The following is a 16,367-nucleotide window of genomic DNA, read 5'->3' as shown; positions in this document are numbered from 1 at the left end:
TTTGAAAGGTAACATCCACAGATCAGGTGCAGCTACAGCAAGTGTTATCCCTGTTGTGTAATCACTCTGAGCTAACCGGCTCCCCACGATAGCATTAGCAGGACGCGATGATGGTGGTGCTCCCATCTTTCAGATTGATAAAAATTACATTTGCTTTGGACAGCACATCAAAGTGAAAGATTTCATTTGCAAGCAAGTACATCCAGTTGGCACAACATTTACAGGGAGAGTCAGCCCAGAAAAAACAGCTCTTGGGTTTTTTTTTTTTTTTTTTTTTTTTTTTAGAAATTAGGAACTAAGATGTGTTGGATATAGCTGCATTTCAGGTTGACTTATTTGAGAGAGAGAGTGAGAGGAGAGGAGAAAGAGATCAAGACCCACCTTCCGCCCACTGCAAAGTCGGAGATTGCATAGTAATATGATTTTAGGACTTTGGGGTCGTTGAAAACTTCATCTCCAAAGGTGTTTAGTCTGTTTAAGGTCACCCGAATATCAGTGGCTGTTACCCAATCCTACAGGAGAAAAAACACAAACACAGAGTTCCATAAAGTGTCAGCACCAGAGTTTTGTTTCAAATTAAATAATTCTAATATACAAAATGTATAATCTTAACTCCTTTAAATGACGGATTAAAACAAAAAAAGGCTATTGAACACATTTACAACCATTCAAGTCCACAGCTTTAAAAAAAAAAAAAAAACACACGACATGGCATCTTCCATCTGACCAAAAGAAAAAAGAATGATTTATTTATAATACAGCAACAATGGGACTGATGTTTAAAGTAACACATAATATTGATGCCCTGAAACAAATTACAAAATCGATAAGCTGGTAGAATTTTAGGTTTATTTTTAAGTGCTGCTAGTGTATATAAATGTATAAGTACAAGCCCACCCCTTTCACAGTTTTGCCCCAGTTGTATGTTGTATTCACCTTCAATGTAAAGTATGCTGCTTACTACTAGATATAGTGTGTAACGGCTGACGCAGGCCTTGCTTTAATGAACACTGTTATAATTACTCACTGTTGCTTTGTACATGCATTCCACAGATGATGCTTGAATTGTTGAGCCTGTGCTGTACACAAATAACTGTTTTAACAACCTTCAAAATTGCTCAATTTATCCCTACCAGTTGTTTAGTTCACAATATGTTGCCATACACATTTATAAAAGGCACTGGCTATAGGCTTGAAATTTGAACTGGCTTTATTTTTAGTCACGCTTATTGCACTATATAAAGCAGCTCGGGCCGACTGACTGGTCTATGGCACGTGAAGCAGCTTTGATTCTATCCGTCATCAATCAGCTTTGATGTCGGTTTCATCTCTGGACTGGTTTACACAGAAATAAAGCTCTAGGGTAGTTACTTGGCAACACCAAGGATAGCATGGGCATGAAGAATGAACCATCATCATGTGTGGTCCCATCAAGGTAAGGTAGAACATGCGAAAGCAACTGCAACTAACCAGGCTGAGACTTTACTGACGTCTGGAGAAACATTTCCAAAACACAGCATACAGGCTCCCAGCTCTACAAATCAGGCATATATGTGGACATGAAAGCATATGTAAATGATACATTCTACCACATCCAGATTCACAGAGTGTTTATTTCCTAAGTAGTATTGGCAGGGTCACAGTTGCTTTCAAGTGTAAAAGGAAATGGAGGACATTTTAACGATCCACCTTTCCTCAACAGTACCAGAAAGTGAAAGTCATGGCTCGAACATTTGTCCATGTTCTTTTCATTAAGCCCCTTAAGTATTGTCATCTGCTTGCAATCAGAGCGGGTTTATCAAGTCAATAGCCATCTGAATTTGATTAAAATCTATTGCTCAATTGGTGCATTCGCACAGAAGGTCTGGCTGAATTGCAGATCAGGGAAATGGGAAAACACTATTCTGGCGTGCTCATCTACTCAACCAACAAAGGGCTCTAAGGTTTATTATACTTTATCCCTGCAGCATCTTTCCATTACAGTAAAGGATCCCTGGCAAGCAAGAAATCATTTCAGGACTCTGCTGCAAAATGATCCACCCCTCAAATTTGTGAATTGTGTTCCACTGCATTAGCAATTCAGATTTAAGCAGACAATAGCAATTTGGCTTTAAGGCAGTGACAAGTGCAATGCTTTTTATTTTATTTTAATTTTTTTTTCTAAATTTTATTTGGGACAATTACTCGAACCAGCTACCCCAAGCCCATGCCAGCTTTTATAAAGCCTTTTTCCAGTGGCTTGTTTTTATTTAATACCAGCACTGCTGTTTTTCCAAAAAATCTTTCCCAAGTCATCAACTTTATTAACAGACCATACTTTGCCCTGCAGAGAAATGGAATTAAAACCATCTGTGGTCTAATTACCCCAGGGCACCTAGAGGAAATACTTGCTCAGACCAAAGGCATCCTTTTACAGCACAGAGAGAGAAAGGAGTTTGAAAATGGTTCCTTAACACAACAACAATTGATTATTGGTTGTTCTCAGTGATGTGGCTTATAACCTGCCAGCTGTGGACAGAACGACCGTGTCCAATCCCACAGTTGGAGAGGATACATGGGAAAACAGTCACTGAGCTGCACTCACAGTCATGTCATCATGCAGGTGTGAGTGACGGGGCAGTCTTATGGGTTGATCAGACAAGGCCAGCACCAGATGTTGTCTCTTGTTACAAACATTCATGTTTTTCGCAAGGCACTGGTTGTGGATTTTGGGCTTTTGAATGGAATCTTGGTTGCCAAGTATTTGCGAATTACAAAAGGTTTCACAACAACAGATGTTCAGATTATGTATTGTGTGCTTCCCACTCACCTCTTTCAATCTGCATCATATTTGAGAGCCACAGTGAAAATGGGTGATGATCTGGGTCAGAAAATCACAGATTTTTTTATTTATTTATTTATTTATTTTGTCATCTTCAGTTTCTTCTGAAGGTTGCTATGGTTGATTTTGGGCCTGCCACAACCCGATTCAGATTCTGGACACAAAACAGGCTAATCTAAAATACACAGCTTCTTCTCCACTATAAAGAAAATTGAATTGTCAGATGTTTTTAAAAATGACTTATTAAAACTGTCCTTTAACTTGTAAAACTAGTGAGTCAAACAAGTTATTCTAAAATGTCTATTTTGTTTTACTTATACCTATTTAAATGTAAATCCAGTGCACCTACACCAAGTTACTATTACAGGTTCCATGAAAAAGAACAACGCCCCAATCTCACAACAGTGCTCAGAGCACCCGGGCCATCAAATTCCTCATAAAAGTATTTATTCCAGATAGGGATCAGAGTTTGGTATTAATAGCGAAGTGCAACTGGAGAAAGACGAGCAAGAAGGTATCTGGCTGCTAGGCTAATTTTAAATTGGAGCAGAAGCATTGCATACTTCAAATTAACTTTTTTTTTGTGAGGGCATTCAAATAAACTCCTTTACACTTACAGTACTACTGTACAAGGGATCAAAACAATTAAATCTGCACTGCACTGGCTCCTTTTCCCACTGCATGGAGTTGCAGTTCTTGACTATACAGATATTACATGGTCTTAATAATTGGTGCTTTGTTTTGTCTTTAGATCACTAGCTATATTGTATGCTCTGCAGATGCAAACCTTCAGCAGGGAAAATGCTCATTAGTTGCTTTGAAACTGCTTGTCAAATCATTGGCGTTGCAGAAGTCAAGGGAAAAAATCCACACAAGTGGTTTGTTTAACATTTCAGTTCAAACATTAATATTTTTTCAGGTTTAATGGGCTTCGTTTTTTATAAGTACTAACGAAGAGTGTCGCTGGAGTGAAAACAAACATCAGCCTTTATGTTTCATGTTATTCCTGTAACTTTTAATCTTTTTTTTTTTTTTTATTTATGTCCCAGAGCAGAGCATTTACCTCTGGGCCAGGAGGTCAAACAGATGCAGGAGATAACTTAGACATTCCTCTATGAAAACCTAGTACATTGCATAGAGGCCCGGAGTTATGATGTGCTGGCCTTTTAAATATGATTCCATCTGCTTGGTGGAGATCAAAAGAACTCTCTTTGTAAGAGGAGCATGAAATTTAACCGCCAGTGTCCACTTCATTCTCCACCAAAGAACTATGCCTTTTTTTCCTTGTGATAAAACTTGGTCTAGACGTACTTGGTCTAGCACAGATGTTGTGAATCTCAGAATCTACCACTCCAGAACTTAATGTCTGGGGTCACCAACTGTCTCCTCTGTGAAAACTGCTGGAGGACTAAACAAGCTTTCAGAATTTCCCCAGGGGAGTAAAACTATTTTACAATGAGGTGCATAGCACATTTACAACTCAGAAACTGTACGTATGCACTTTTATGCATGTGAAAACAATACATATATATATATATATATATATATATATATATATATATATATATATATATATATATATATATATATATACACACACACACATCCTAGTTACAAACATTATTCCTAACCTGTAGAACAGGGCTGCTGTCAAAGTTGTAGGCACTGGGCCGTCCCTCGAGTGTGGAGAAGGCCACATTCCCCCCGGTGAGAGGAGAGATGTCGCTGAACTCGTCAGTGCAGAGCGCCTGCTGCTCGTCCTCACCAGTCCGGATGAAGCCTCGGTTTAGCTTCTGGTAAGTTTTCTCACAGGAGCCACTGTAGTACTGGTAGGGTACCCAGGGGCCATCCTCACTTGTGCGCTTGTAGATGGCAAAACTCTCTGGTCGACTGGTGTGGAACTTGAGCCGCACATATGTGATGTCAAAAGCTTTGCCTGAAAAGAAAGGTAAAATCATGTTAAATTAAAACACACACACACACACACACACACACACACACACACACACACACACACACACACACACACACACACACACACACACACACACACACACACACACACACACACACACACACACACACACACACACACACACACACACACACACACACACACACACACACACACACCACACCTTCGGTCCTTTGTCAAGGTACTGCATGCAATTTTAGGCCTGGCCACTGTCATAGAAACAGCCAGATATTTCCTCCTTTCCCAAAGAAATTTCATCAAACACAACCACCAGAAATCAAAACAACCAACAGATTTGAGTCGCTTCAGAATTTTGATGAGCAGAACCAACAACAAGAGAATGAAAGGAACAACATCCAGGACCCTATTGACAGTGGTGACCAGACAGCAAAAAGAAGGGAGGTCATGATTGTTGGGGACTCCATATTGAGAAACACAGCAAGTTCAATTCGCAGTTTGGACCCCCTTACTACAACAGTGTGCTGCCTTCCGGGAGCCTCGGTCAAGCACATCACTGAAAACGTGGACAGGCTCCTAGAACAAACAGGAGACGACCCGGTAGTAGTCATCCACATCGGTACAAACAACATTGGAAGAGACAGACCAAAATCCCTGCAAAACAAATTCAGAGAGCTAGGAAGGAAATTAAAAGAGAAAAACAAAACTGTGGTATTTTCTGGTATACTACCCGCACCTTGCAAAGGACCATATGGACAGCTGGAAATAATTAATCAAAACGAATGGCTGAAGACGTGGTGCACACGGGAAGGCTTCACCTATCTTGATCATTGGACCACATTCTACAACGAGGACTATCTGTATAGACGGGATGGACTGCATTTAAATAACAAGGGAACTAGTCTACTCGGAGAAAAGATCCTCGAGCAGGTTCGGAAGCATTTAAACTAGAAAGGAAGGGGGGAGAAATCAACAAAAAAAACAGAAGGGAGACCGCATCAAAACAAGAACAACAACTCAGGTAAGACAACCATTAAATGTATTTATCTAAATGCTAGAAGTATCAGAAACAAAATTCTAGAACTTGAAGCTACTGCACTAACAGGTAACTATGATGTGATAGGTGTTACAGAAACGTGGTTATCTGAGAGTGATGGGGACGAATATAATATTTGTGGGTATACACTGTATAGGAAAGACAGGCAGGACAGAAGAGGAGGAGGGGTAGAGCTATACATAAGAAACAGTCTTGAAGCCCAGGTGTTAAACCTGGACAAAGAAAATAAAACCGAATCAATATGGGTCAGAATAACAGACAAAAATTCAAAGGGCATAATAATAGGAGCATGCTATAGACCGCCAGATTCAGACGGTGAGCAAAATAATCTGTTATACAATGACATTAGAAATGTGTGTAGCAAAGGAGAAGCCATACTAATGGGGGATTTCAACTTCCCCCAAATAAAATGGGAAAACCCGGTGGGTAGCGCGAAGGATGAAATAGAAATGGTGGAAATGACAAATGACTGCTTCCTAACACAATTTGTCAAGGCACCCACTAGAGGGGAGGCATGCCTTGATTTAGTCTTTTCAAATAACGAAGATAGAATAACTAAAACAGAGAACCACTGGCAAACTCAGACCACAACATGGTCTCATTTGAAGTGTTTTTTAAATCCCCAAAAGTAAAGACTAAAGCTAAGGTTTACAATTTTAGAAAAGCAAACTATGAAGGTATGAAACAGAGACTAACAGAAGTAGATTGGAGTAAAATAGAGAAAACACCCACAGAAGAAGGATGGTTGTTCTTCAAAAATGTAGTACTAGAGGCGCAAAACAATTATATCCCTAAAGTAGACAAATCTAAATGTAAAACTAAATTGCCAAAATGGTTTAATAGATCAATTAAAAAAAATATTCAGCGAAAAAAGGCACTTTACAGAGCATTAAAAAAGGACCAAAAAGAAAGTACGCAGAAAGAGTACACAGAACTGCAAACGCAAGTCAAAAAGGAAGTTAGAAAGGCCAAGAGAGAAATAGAAATGAACATTGCTAAGGGAGCTAAAACCAATTCCAAAATGTTTTTCCAATATTACAACAGCAAGAGAACATTCAAAGAGGAGATTAAATGTTTAAGAGATACAAATGGCAAAATCGTAGAGGAAGAAAAAAAAAATAGCAAATATGTTAAATGATTACTTTTCACAAGTTTTTACAAAGGAAGATACTGACAACATGCCCCACATGTCATCCAGTTCCTATCCAGTTTTAAATAACTTTAGCATAACTGAGGCAGAAGTGTTAAAGGGACTAGGAGCTCTTAAAATAAACAAATCCCCTGGGCCGGATGAGATCCTCCCAGTAGTACTCAAAGAAATGAAAGAAGTAATTTACAAACCGCTAACCAAGATCATGCAGCAGTCTCTTGACACAGGGGTGGTACCGACAGACTGGAAAATTGCAAACGTAATACCGATCCACAAAAAGGGAAACAAAACTGAACCAGGTAACTACAGACCAGTAAGCCTGACTTCTATTATATGCAAACTTATGGAAACTATAATAAGATCCAAAATGGAAAATTACCTATATGGTAACAGGGTCCTGGGAGACAGTCAACATGGTTTTAGGAAAGGGAGATCGTGCCTAACTAACTTGCTTGATTTTTTTGAGGATGCAACATCGATAATGGATAATTGCAAAGCATATGACATGGTTTATTTAGATTTCCAGAAAGCTTTTGACAAAGTCCCGCACAAAAGATTAATTCTCAAACTGAACGCAGTTGGGATTCAAGGAAACACATGTACATGGATTAGGGAGTGGTTAACATGTAGAAAACAGAAAGTGCTGATTAGAGGAAAAACCTCAGAATGGAGTGTGGTAACCAGTGGTGTACCACAGGGATCAGTATTAGGTCCTCTGCTATTCCTAATCTACATTAATGATTTAGATTCTGGTATAGTAAGCAAACTTGTTAAATTTGCAGACGACACAAAAGTAGGAGGAGTGGCAAACACTGTTGCAGCAGCAAAGGTCATTCAAAATGATATAGACAAGATTCAGAACTGGGCAGACACATGGCAAATGACATTTAATAGAGAAAAGTGTAAGGTACTGCACGCAGGAATTAAAAATGTACATTATAAATATCATATGGGAGATATTGAAATTGGAGAAGGAATCTATGAAAAAGACCTAGGAGTTTTTGTTGACTCAGAAATGTCTTCATCTAGACAATGTGGGGAAGCTATAAAAAAGGCTAACAAGATGCTCGGATACATTGTGAAAAGTGTTGAATTTAAATCAAGGGAAGTAATGTTAAAACTGTACAATGCACTAGTAAGACCTCATCTTCAATATTGTGTGCAGTTCTGGTCACCTCGCTATAAAAAAGATATTGCTGCTCTAGAAAGAGTGCAAAGAAGAGCGACCAGAATTATTCCGGGTTTAAAAGGCATGTCATATGCAGACAGGCTAAAAGAATTGAATCTGTTCAGTCTTGAACAAAGAAGACTACGTGGCGACCTAATTCAAGCATTCAAAATTCTAAAAGGTATTGACAGTGTCGACCCAAGGGACTTTTTCAGCCTGAAAAAACAAACAAGGACCAGGGGTCACAAATGGAGTTTAGAAAAAGGGGCATTCAGAACAGAAAATAGGAGACACTTTTTTACACAGAGAATTGTGAGGGTCTGGAATCAACTCCCCAGTAATGTTGTTGAAGCTGACACCCTGGGATCCGTCAAGAAGCTGCTAGATGAGATTTTGGGATCAATAAGCTACTAACAACCAAACGAGCAAGATGGGCCGAATGGCCTCCTCTCGTTTGTAAACTTTCTTATGTTCTTATGTTCTTAAAGAAAAGAAATCCAGCCTTCCAACTTCAGGTCAAGCTAATTATGGTACTTGCTTTACACCCTTTTAAATATGTAACTGCAATTAATGCCCAGTAGACATATCCTGTAGCACTTTTGACCTTTTTTATTTATTTATTTATTTTTTATTACACCTTTTGAATCAGGACAAAAAAGGTAACATTGTAATTGATCAACTCTGGGGGGAGGAATAGGCCTTTCACAAGTGACATATGCAAATGTATCAGTTAAATCTCTCACTTAAGCAGGTGTAGTCAATCAACAGCTTTTCATATTCAACATCAAAAGGCAAACTTTCTTTGGAGGAATACAAACAAAAACAAATATAAAAAGGATAACATAGATGCCAGTTTAATTAATTATTTATTAAAAAAAAAAAAAAAAAAAAAATACACAATGCATGTTAGGGCCCAGGAGACCAATCAAAAGACAAAATCAGGTCAACACACCATTTCAGGTGAGGTATATTCATTAAACTGTAGCAATACATTTGTGCTGAAGCAAAATCCTCTACTGGAAACACACCGACATCCACTGGATAAACATCTGCAGTCAGGAATTGACCAGGATTAACTGACACTAGGAGAACTGTGTAACCTTTACAGCACATCTTACAAAACAGCAGTGCACATCAGTAAAGATAAAACAAACACAATCTCTGAAGTCAAGACAAAGCATAAAAACCAGTGCACAGTTTAAATGAATGAGCCTGGTGGTACTGTTTCATCTTTCAAAACAAAGGATAGCTAAGTTTGTATCGTGGGAGCCGTTATTGTAGGTGTTTGCATCACTGGAAACCTGTGGCCATTTTAAACAATAGCTTAAAGGCCTGCTTCCCTTGCGCTGCAAGGGACCTAACACCTCAAACCAATCCATTCCTAGGATTTGTTTCAACCAGGTTATTTAATTATGTTATTTATCAAAAGTGACAATGTTGGATATACGAAACAAGGCACTTTCACCATCATGCCCACCTGGTATAAGCTGAGCAGAGCACCAGAACCCATCTGCTTGTGTGCCTCACTCTAGTTGGGCATGTTGATGTCAGCTTATTCAGTCTGAGTATCAGGACAGTGAAATAGGATGCACTTTATAAAAAAGCATAAAATTGCAGATGGGAATTTGCAGCAGCCCACTGTAAAAGTGTAGATGACACACAGGATAAAACGCACACATAAAACAAGAAAAAGAACATGACACAACAGGCCTAGCTCCTTTTAAACATGGCTCTTTGCACAGCTGTGTAAACTAAAGCATAGGCACAAAGTTTCTGATAGGGTGGTGGCGGGGGGGGGGGGGGGGGGGGGGTTGGTAAGGCATCAGAGGCATTGTGCTTTTTTACAGCATTTTACTGCAATTAAAAGCTCAAGCAGCTACGGTTGGATCTAAAAATCAATTTCTAAAGTCACAGCACAATTCCACAATGCCCATGCTCTTTTAAAAAAAAAAAAAAGACACCCCAGTGTTAATTCACAGGTTTTGTGAAACCTCATGCTTATCCTAATTCAGCCCTGCGTAGTTCACAAATGGTGATGGAAATGCAATGCTTGTTTTAAATGGTTGGGTTGAGGGGTGCTCTCCGTTCATCTGTCCATACATGAAGGACCAACCTAGAACATACAAAATACAGCCTCTGGCTGTAGAGGGTTGTGAACGTGGAAACACTATTGTACAAAGTTGAAGACGACCAAATTTTGGCTACCAAAAACACATCTTTAAAAGAGAAACTAATGGATTTACAGATCAAGGATTTTTTTTTCCCTTTCTCTAATGTTTTATGCTTGTTAAAACAGAGATTACAAAATATTCCCTCAACTGTTCAGGTCATCTTCAGTTTAGCCAAGTGTGTACTGGACAAAACGTAGTAAACTGTCCCAGAATGATTGAGAGAACAAGCATGTATAACTCATTACTCCATAAAATAATATCAATATCAAAACAGTTTTAAAATCATGAAATGCATGAGATAGGAGTGGGCAGATAGCAAATAGTAATGGATTTTACAGCAGGATTGTGTGTGTAATTGTCAAGCGAATTCACTTGGAATGGTAAAATTATCCTGATCAACACCAATGCCCCTCAACAGATTGTCAGCTCCTGGTTCCTGTGGAGAGCTCTATCCAAATAAATCAGTTTGTGCAGCACTGTATATATTTAATTAGTTGTTAGCACGAGAATATGTTTTGGAGTTATAAATTCCACAAAGTACCCATGACTCCCAAGTTCAGTGTGTACACAGCAGATAGGTGAGCTTGCCATAGGCAAAGCCCAGCATCACTTATTAATGGGAAGGCTTGAGTAAAGCTACGGCAATGTGTACACTACACTGACTGTGAGGAATGTAAAAATAACTGAACAAAGAGGATCCTGTATACCACAACCTGCATAAAGAAAACGTTGCAGAACCAAACAGCACTTGAACCTTATAAAGGAGACACGCTAGAGCTCCTGCGAGACAAGAGGATGGAAATACACATTATAAATGCAGGTCTGGTCACACACACTCTTTCATCTCAAACAATTGTGTGTGTGGTTTCTATAATCCTGACAGATAGCAGGGATAGCATGACTCTGCCATACCTAAATCGATTCTTTGATCTGAATACATTTACTGCTAGGATCTTTGGCATGTATGTGTGTTTCTGAAATGTCTTGCTTTTTAAACACTGTTTGCTCACATTTAAAAAAGAAAAACACCCTTATAAAAAGCAGTAACTTCAAACTTAACTCTCCTGCATAAAACAACACAACCTGTACAAGTAATGAAACAATAACTGTCCTTCAAAATAAGAGTTTTTTTTTAATTAAACATTGGATGATTCCAACTGTGAATATAGCATTGGCAAGGTCTAGCATTGGCAGCATGGTGGCAGCTTTAATTTGCCTACGGCAAACTGCCGTCTATAGTAAACAGAACTCCCTCCGTAAACTGAAACAAAAAAGTGTTCTGCATTCAGATACTGGGGCTGGAAGGGAAACACGCATACGTATGTTCAGAGTTTCTTTCTTTAAGCCGAATGATGCCACAAGGAGAGGCTAGAGGCCATGTTGCTAAGAAACAGTCTACAGCAAATAACTTCAATACACACCAATACAACAAATCTATCAGTTAGTGACTAATGAGAGATGTCATGTGGAGCAGATAAATGGCTAAACAATATGCTGCATTTTTAATTAAGGAGTTCTGTTCTAGATAGCACACATATAAAGTATCCACTATGGAGCCCAAGGAACTTGTGGTGGAAGGCAAAAGGTTAAAACACAGAATGGTCATGGACTTAATGTACTATAGCCTTTCTGACCATTCACAGAACAAAAAGACAAGATCAGCTTCCATCTGACCAAACAAATGCACAATGATGAAAAAAAGGTGAAGGTCAGGTCACCCAGTTACATTATTATTTCCAACTCGCACAAAAATAGTGGTCAATCAACAAGTGCCATGGTGCTCTAAATTAGCCTGTGCTAAATAACATTTACACGTCTCTCTCATGACATCATGTCTGTTACTGGGAGCTCATTCACACGACTGTCCAGAGCAGCACCCAGAGGCTCCGCTGGTCTGCTTGCGAGACACACCTGTCAGCTGGAGAGGGGCTCCGTGGTCTAAAAACCACAGCCCCCAAAGAATCCACATCTGCATCCCGATTAAAAGTGCTGTCTCCTTATGGAATTCAGCAAGTTAGTCACTCTGCATTAAAACAAATAAATATACAAGTTAATGCTAAAGTGATCGCCATCCCCTTTTATTTTGTCCTTAGCCTTTATCAACTATCAAGACAGCTTTCCAATGACTCGTGTTAAACTTTTAAATTAGTTTAGTAAATTTACCGACTCATACCAGTCACTCAGGATTGCATTCAAAACAGCGGTATTGGAAAAAGCACATACTTCACAAGATTAGTTTCCCATTGACCACTTCTTAAATAGGCCTGTATTTAACCCCAGCCGCCAAAAGAATAATGGCAGAGTAGTATTTTAATATACTGTAGTATTTCCCTTATGCAACTCCCTCGATCTGAGGGAGCTAGTTAATGCCACGCAGCAAAAAAAAAAAAAAAAAAAAAAAAAGGGGGGGGGGTGGGGGGGGGGGGGGGTTGTGGTCAACAACTACCTTTACTGTTAGAAAAAATCAGTACACTCTGTTCACGCTGACATACTTGGTAACAAGAGGCCAAACTAGTAGATTACAGTAGAGGTGGAATTGTAACCAACAAACAAGATGCATGCACTGCCGGTCAGACAACAGCTGTTAATTCCCCATCTATACAGTTATTAAAAGTGCAGTTATAATTCACTTGAATTCTTAAGCACAACAGGCTTAATTCAGCTGATCAGACAGGCAGTCTTTCAGACTCTAATGCCTCTTTTCCACTGTACAACCGAGCCATGCCAGGAACATACCGAGCCCTCACGGTGCGGTTAAGGAGAGCCTGGGTTGTTTTTCCACTGCAGAGCCGAGCCGTGCTACTGACGTCGCATGGAGCGAAAGACACTTGTTATTAACTCAGTCTGCAAAAAGTTGCACAAACAAATGGACGTTCAAAAATTAATTAAACACACCAAAAGGTACAGCTGTATCTTGTATCACTATATTTTGTAAATACATTTAGGAACGTCTTTATAGTCCACAAATTTTACCGAGTATAATGACTTACTATAGTTCAGTTCTCTTGAAGGGGAAAAGGTTTTAAAAATATGATTTGCCAAAGATATGCCGTTTAAGGATAGTTGTTTTTCGTTTTGGCGCTTAAAAAAAATAAGAAGCTGCGCCAGCTGAACGAGAGTTGTAATTGTATGGTACAGCTGTATAGAATTTAGTTTGAATTTTTGAAAATAAGTTTAGAATTGTTTTATTTTCTGTTTTTTTTTCCTTTATGTTAATATAATAAAAGGTCAATGATAAGAAATTCAAGAGAATTTTGTGCTTGTGAGTTAAGTGTACTGTACCTGTGGTTATGTCCATTTGCTTCAAATTGTCAGAAATTCAGGCATAAACTCTAATTTATGATGCACGACTCCAGATCTTCCTGAACACTTCAATCTGCCCACAGGAGAAACTACAGCCTGCACTTCCTCACCGTCCCAAGGCTGTATTCTAATCTCATCACACTCTCTGCCTGCCATGTTAGTTGTTTTTCTTTCTGGAGTATACCGACTAATGCAACGTAATGACGAAAATCTTTAACCCCTCTTGTGAGGCTGGAGTTTCACGGTTCGGTTCTTGCTCAGCTCGACAAATAGCCAGTGGAGAAACACCTGTACTAATACTGAGTCAGATGTGCCAGTGGTGAAGGGGTATAAGAATATATTCTTGTGGAAAAGGGCCGCTCATGATGCAACTACTAAAAGAAAATCATTAGCTCAAAATACCCCAAGGGCAGCAGTGGTATATGCAGTACATCTTATACAACAGGATATCAATCTGGGTGAAAGTAGACAGTAGTCCATGGCCCAATGCATCACATGAATGTCAAGGACCTGTAAACAAGAAGCACAACAGACAAAACATCTCATTTTGCAGGCTGTCCCAATTAAGCAAGGTTTGCAAAAATGCTTACACAAAATTGACAGTTCAATTTAAATTCTATTAAATCATGGAGCGTATGATTGAACCTAATGAAGAAAAAGAAACTTCAGAAAGCCATATATAATATATAATATATATATATATATATACATATATATATATATATACACACACACACACACACACACAAACACCGAGGTATACAGTAAGATGCATATCCACTCACAACGAGAGCATTCATTTACAAACAGAATAGTAGAAAGTTGTAATCATTAGCTTAGTTACAGAACCTTTGCATAATCCTGGACTAAACCACTTCAGCATGTTGAGTCTACAAACACAACATTTTCACAAAATGTGCATCTGCATTTAAAAACAGTTTATGGCAAGTCCTAAAGTGTGTTTTACTCTGTCTCAGATTTGTAAACAAGCCCCAAGGTGGTTGTTGCCAAATTAAACTGGTCATTATAAGGAAAAACAAGGCAGCCCAATGCTCTCTGCAGTGTAGAAACTTCAGACTTTATGATAATAATCAGAATGAGAACATGGAAGGCTGCCATCTTGGCACTGCAGAGACTCCGAGTATGAAGATGTTGTGGCGTAATTAAACCTTGGGATTTTAATAAAACTTTTTTTTTTTTTTCTCTCGACAGCAGCCAAAGAATGCCATTTATTATTTATTATGGAAGGCTGTACATTCAGTTCTGTCTGATATCTGACAGGGGAAAGTAGGGGTTGTGGGATACAGGCAATTATCTTTCCTGTCTGGGACAGTTCAAAATGTTACACAGAGCCACCTCTGTCCAGACCTAAACAAGTTTACTTTGGTGCAAATCGACACTTGTAGTTAAATCAATGCATGCATACAACAGTTTATTTATTTTTGTTATTATTTTTTTTTTAAATGGCAGTAAGAAGTAACTAAACACTGTAGGTAAGTTACTTCCTTCAATAAAACCCATTTCAGTTTTAAAATGTTTAAGTCACTGAGCAACAGTTCTATGGAATAAATCCAATTAAAAACACTGAAGGGACATTCTTATGAACCTTACAGAGCAGATTAGCACAAAGGAAACAGCACTCCTTCTACACTATTGTAGTTCATGTGCAATAGCTTGTTAATGTAACAAGAACACTGCACGCCAAACCAAGCTGGATGTCAAACCAAACCATGACAAAACCAAGACTGTTCAAACAAGTTTTGTTGAGTTCATTTTAATTCTGTGGCGCACTCTGAAATAATGTAATGATAGTGGTGTCCTGTCCTTTGAACATTTCTGAAGATCAGTAACAAAAATGTTACTGGAAAAAAATTTTAAAAAAAAAACACAATATTCTTTAATTCCTAGAAAAAAAAAGCTCCTTACACCTTGAACAGTTATAGTTTAACTACATTAAACTTAAAATGAAAAGGACAACTGTGACTATGACTGTAATCAATCGATCAATAAAATATCTAGGTACAGTACATTAATATTTCCCCTAAGGTAACCAGTTTAGCACATAGTAGAAACACCAGCACAGGGTTACCCGACACAACACTCTGAATATTGCCAGTGCTGCAACAGTGAATTATTAACCCTCCTGGGGGTTGTTCCAATGGGCTAAGGGGAGGTTGGCACTTACAAGTAGATATCAAGAAATCTTGTTGATTTTCCAGGAAAGTGGACTGACCCAAGATTCATAAAAAGCACCTTTCCTAGTAAATGCCATGAACAAAAAAGAGACTTAGAACAGCTGGCATGAGTCACACAGCACTCAGGCACAGCCACCTTCCTGATTAATCGCAACTACATGATTTCCGAAATGACACCGACACTGGAATCTCCAGAAAAGGTTAGAATATCTTTATCCCTCCCCTTATATCTGAACTGTCAGTTATAAAATGGTTCATATGTTCAAGATACATTTACAAATTCGTGGCACACTCTTAATTGTCAATTTTTAGATAACATAGAAAAGCACATAAAAAGGGGGCCGTTTTTTTGTTTTTGTTTTTTCGGAAAAAATTTGATGAGCTTCAGACTTTGTTTTCCAAAGCCAACCCCCCCCCCCAAAAAAAACACAACACCAACACCAGAAAAATAAAAATACCAGCAGTAGGGTTCAGTCTAACACAAAATCACAAAGGTATCTGTCAAGTTTTTTTTTTTTTTTTTTAAAACCACCTGAATCTCTGGCTACTTCCTCCACTATAGCCATTAC

At 38.7% G+C, this 16,367-nt stretch overlaps 1 protein-coding gene across 1 annotated transcript in view; it reads right to left on the bottom strand.

The window, feature by feature from the left end:
• Nucleotides 1–16,367, bottom strand: part of LOC121330542 (laminin subunit gamma-1-like) — a 55,101-nt gene that overhangs the window by 13,790 nt on the left and 24,944 nt on the right. The window contains exons 2-3 of the mRNA XM_041277130.1: nucleotides 4,453–4,757; nucleotides 382–512 (exon numbers count right to left, since the gene is read on the bottom strand). Of these exons, the coding sequence (XP_041133064.1) occupies nucleotides 382–512; nucleotides 4,453–4,757 (436 nt within the window). The remainder of the gene's footprint in view (nucleotides 1–381; nucleotides 513–4,452; nucleotides 4,758–16,367) is intronic.

Source organism: Polyodon spathula, chromosome 18, assembly GCF_017654505.1.
Source record: "Polyodon spathula isolate WHYD16114869_AA chromosome 18, ASM1765450v1, whole genome shotgun sequence".
Classification (NCBI taxonomy): Eukaryota; Metazoa; Chordata; class Actinopteri; order Acipenseriformes; family Polyodontidae; genus Polyodon; species Polyodon spathula.
Note: the sequence above shows the minus strand (reverse complement) of the source record. Positions and strands in the feature narration are given on the sequence as shown.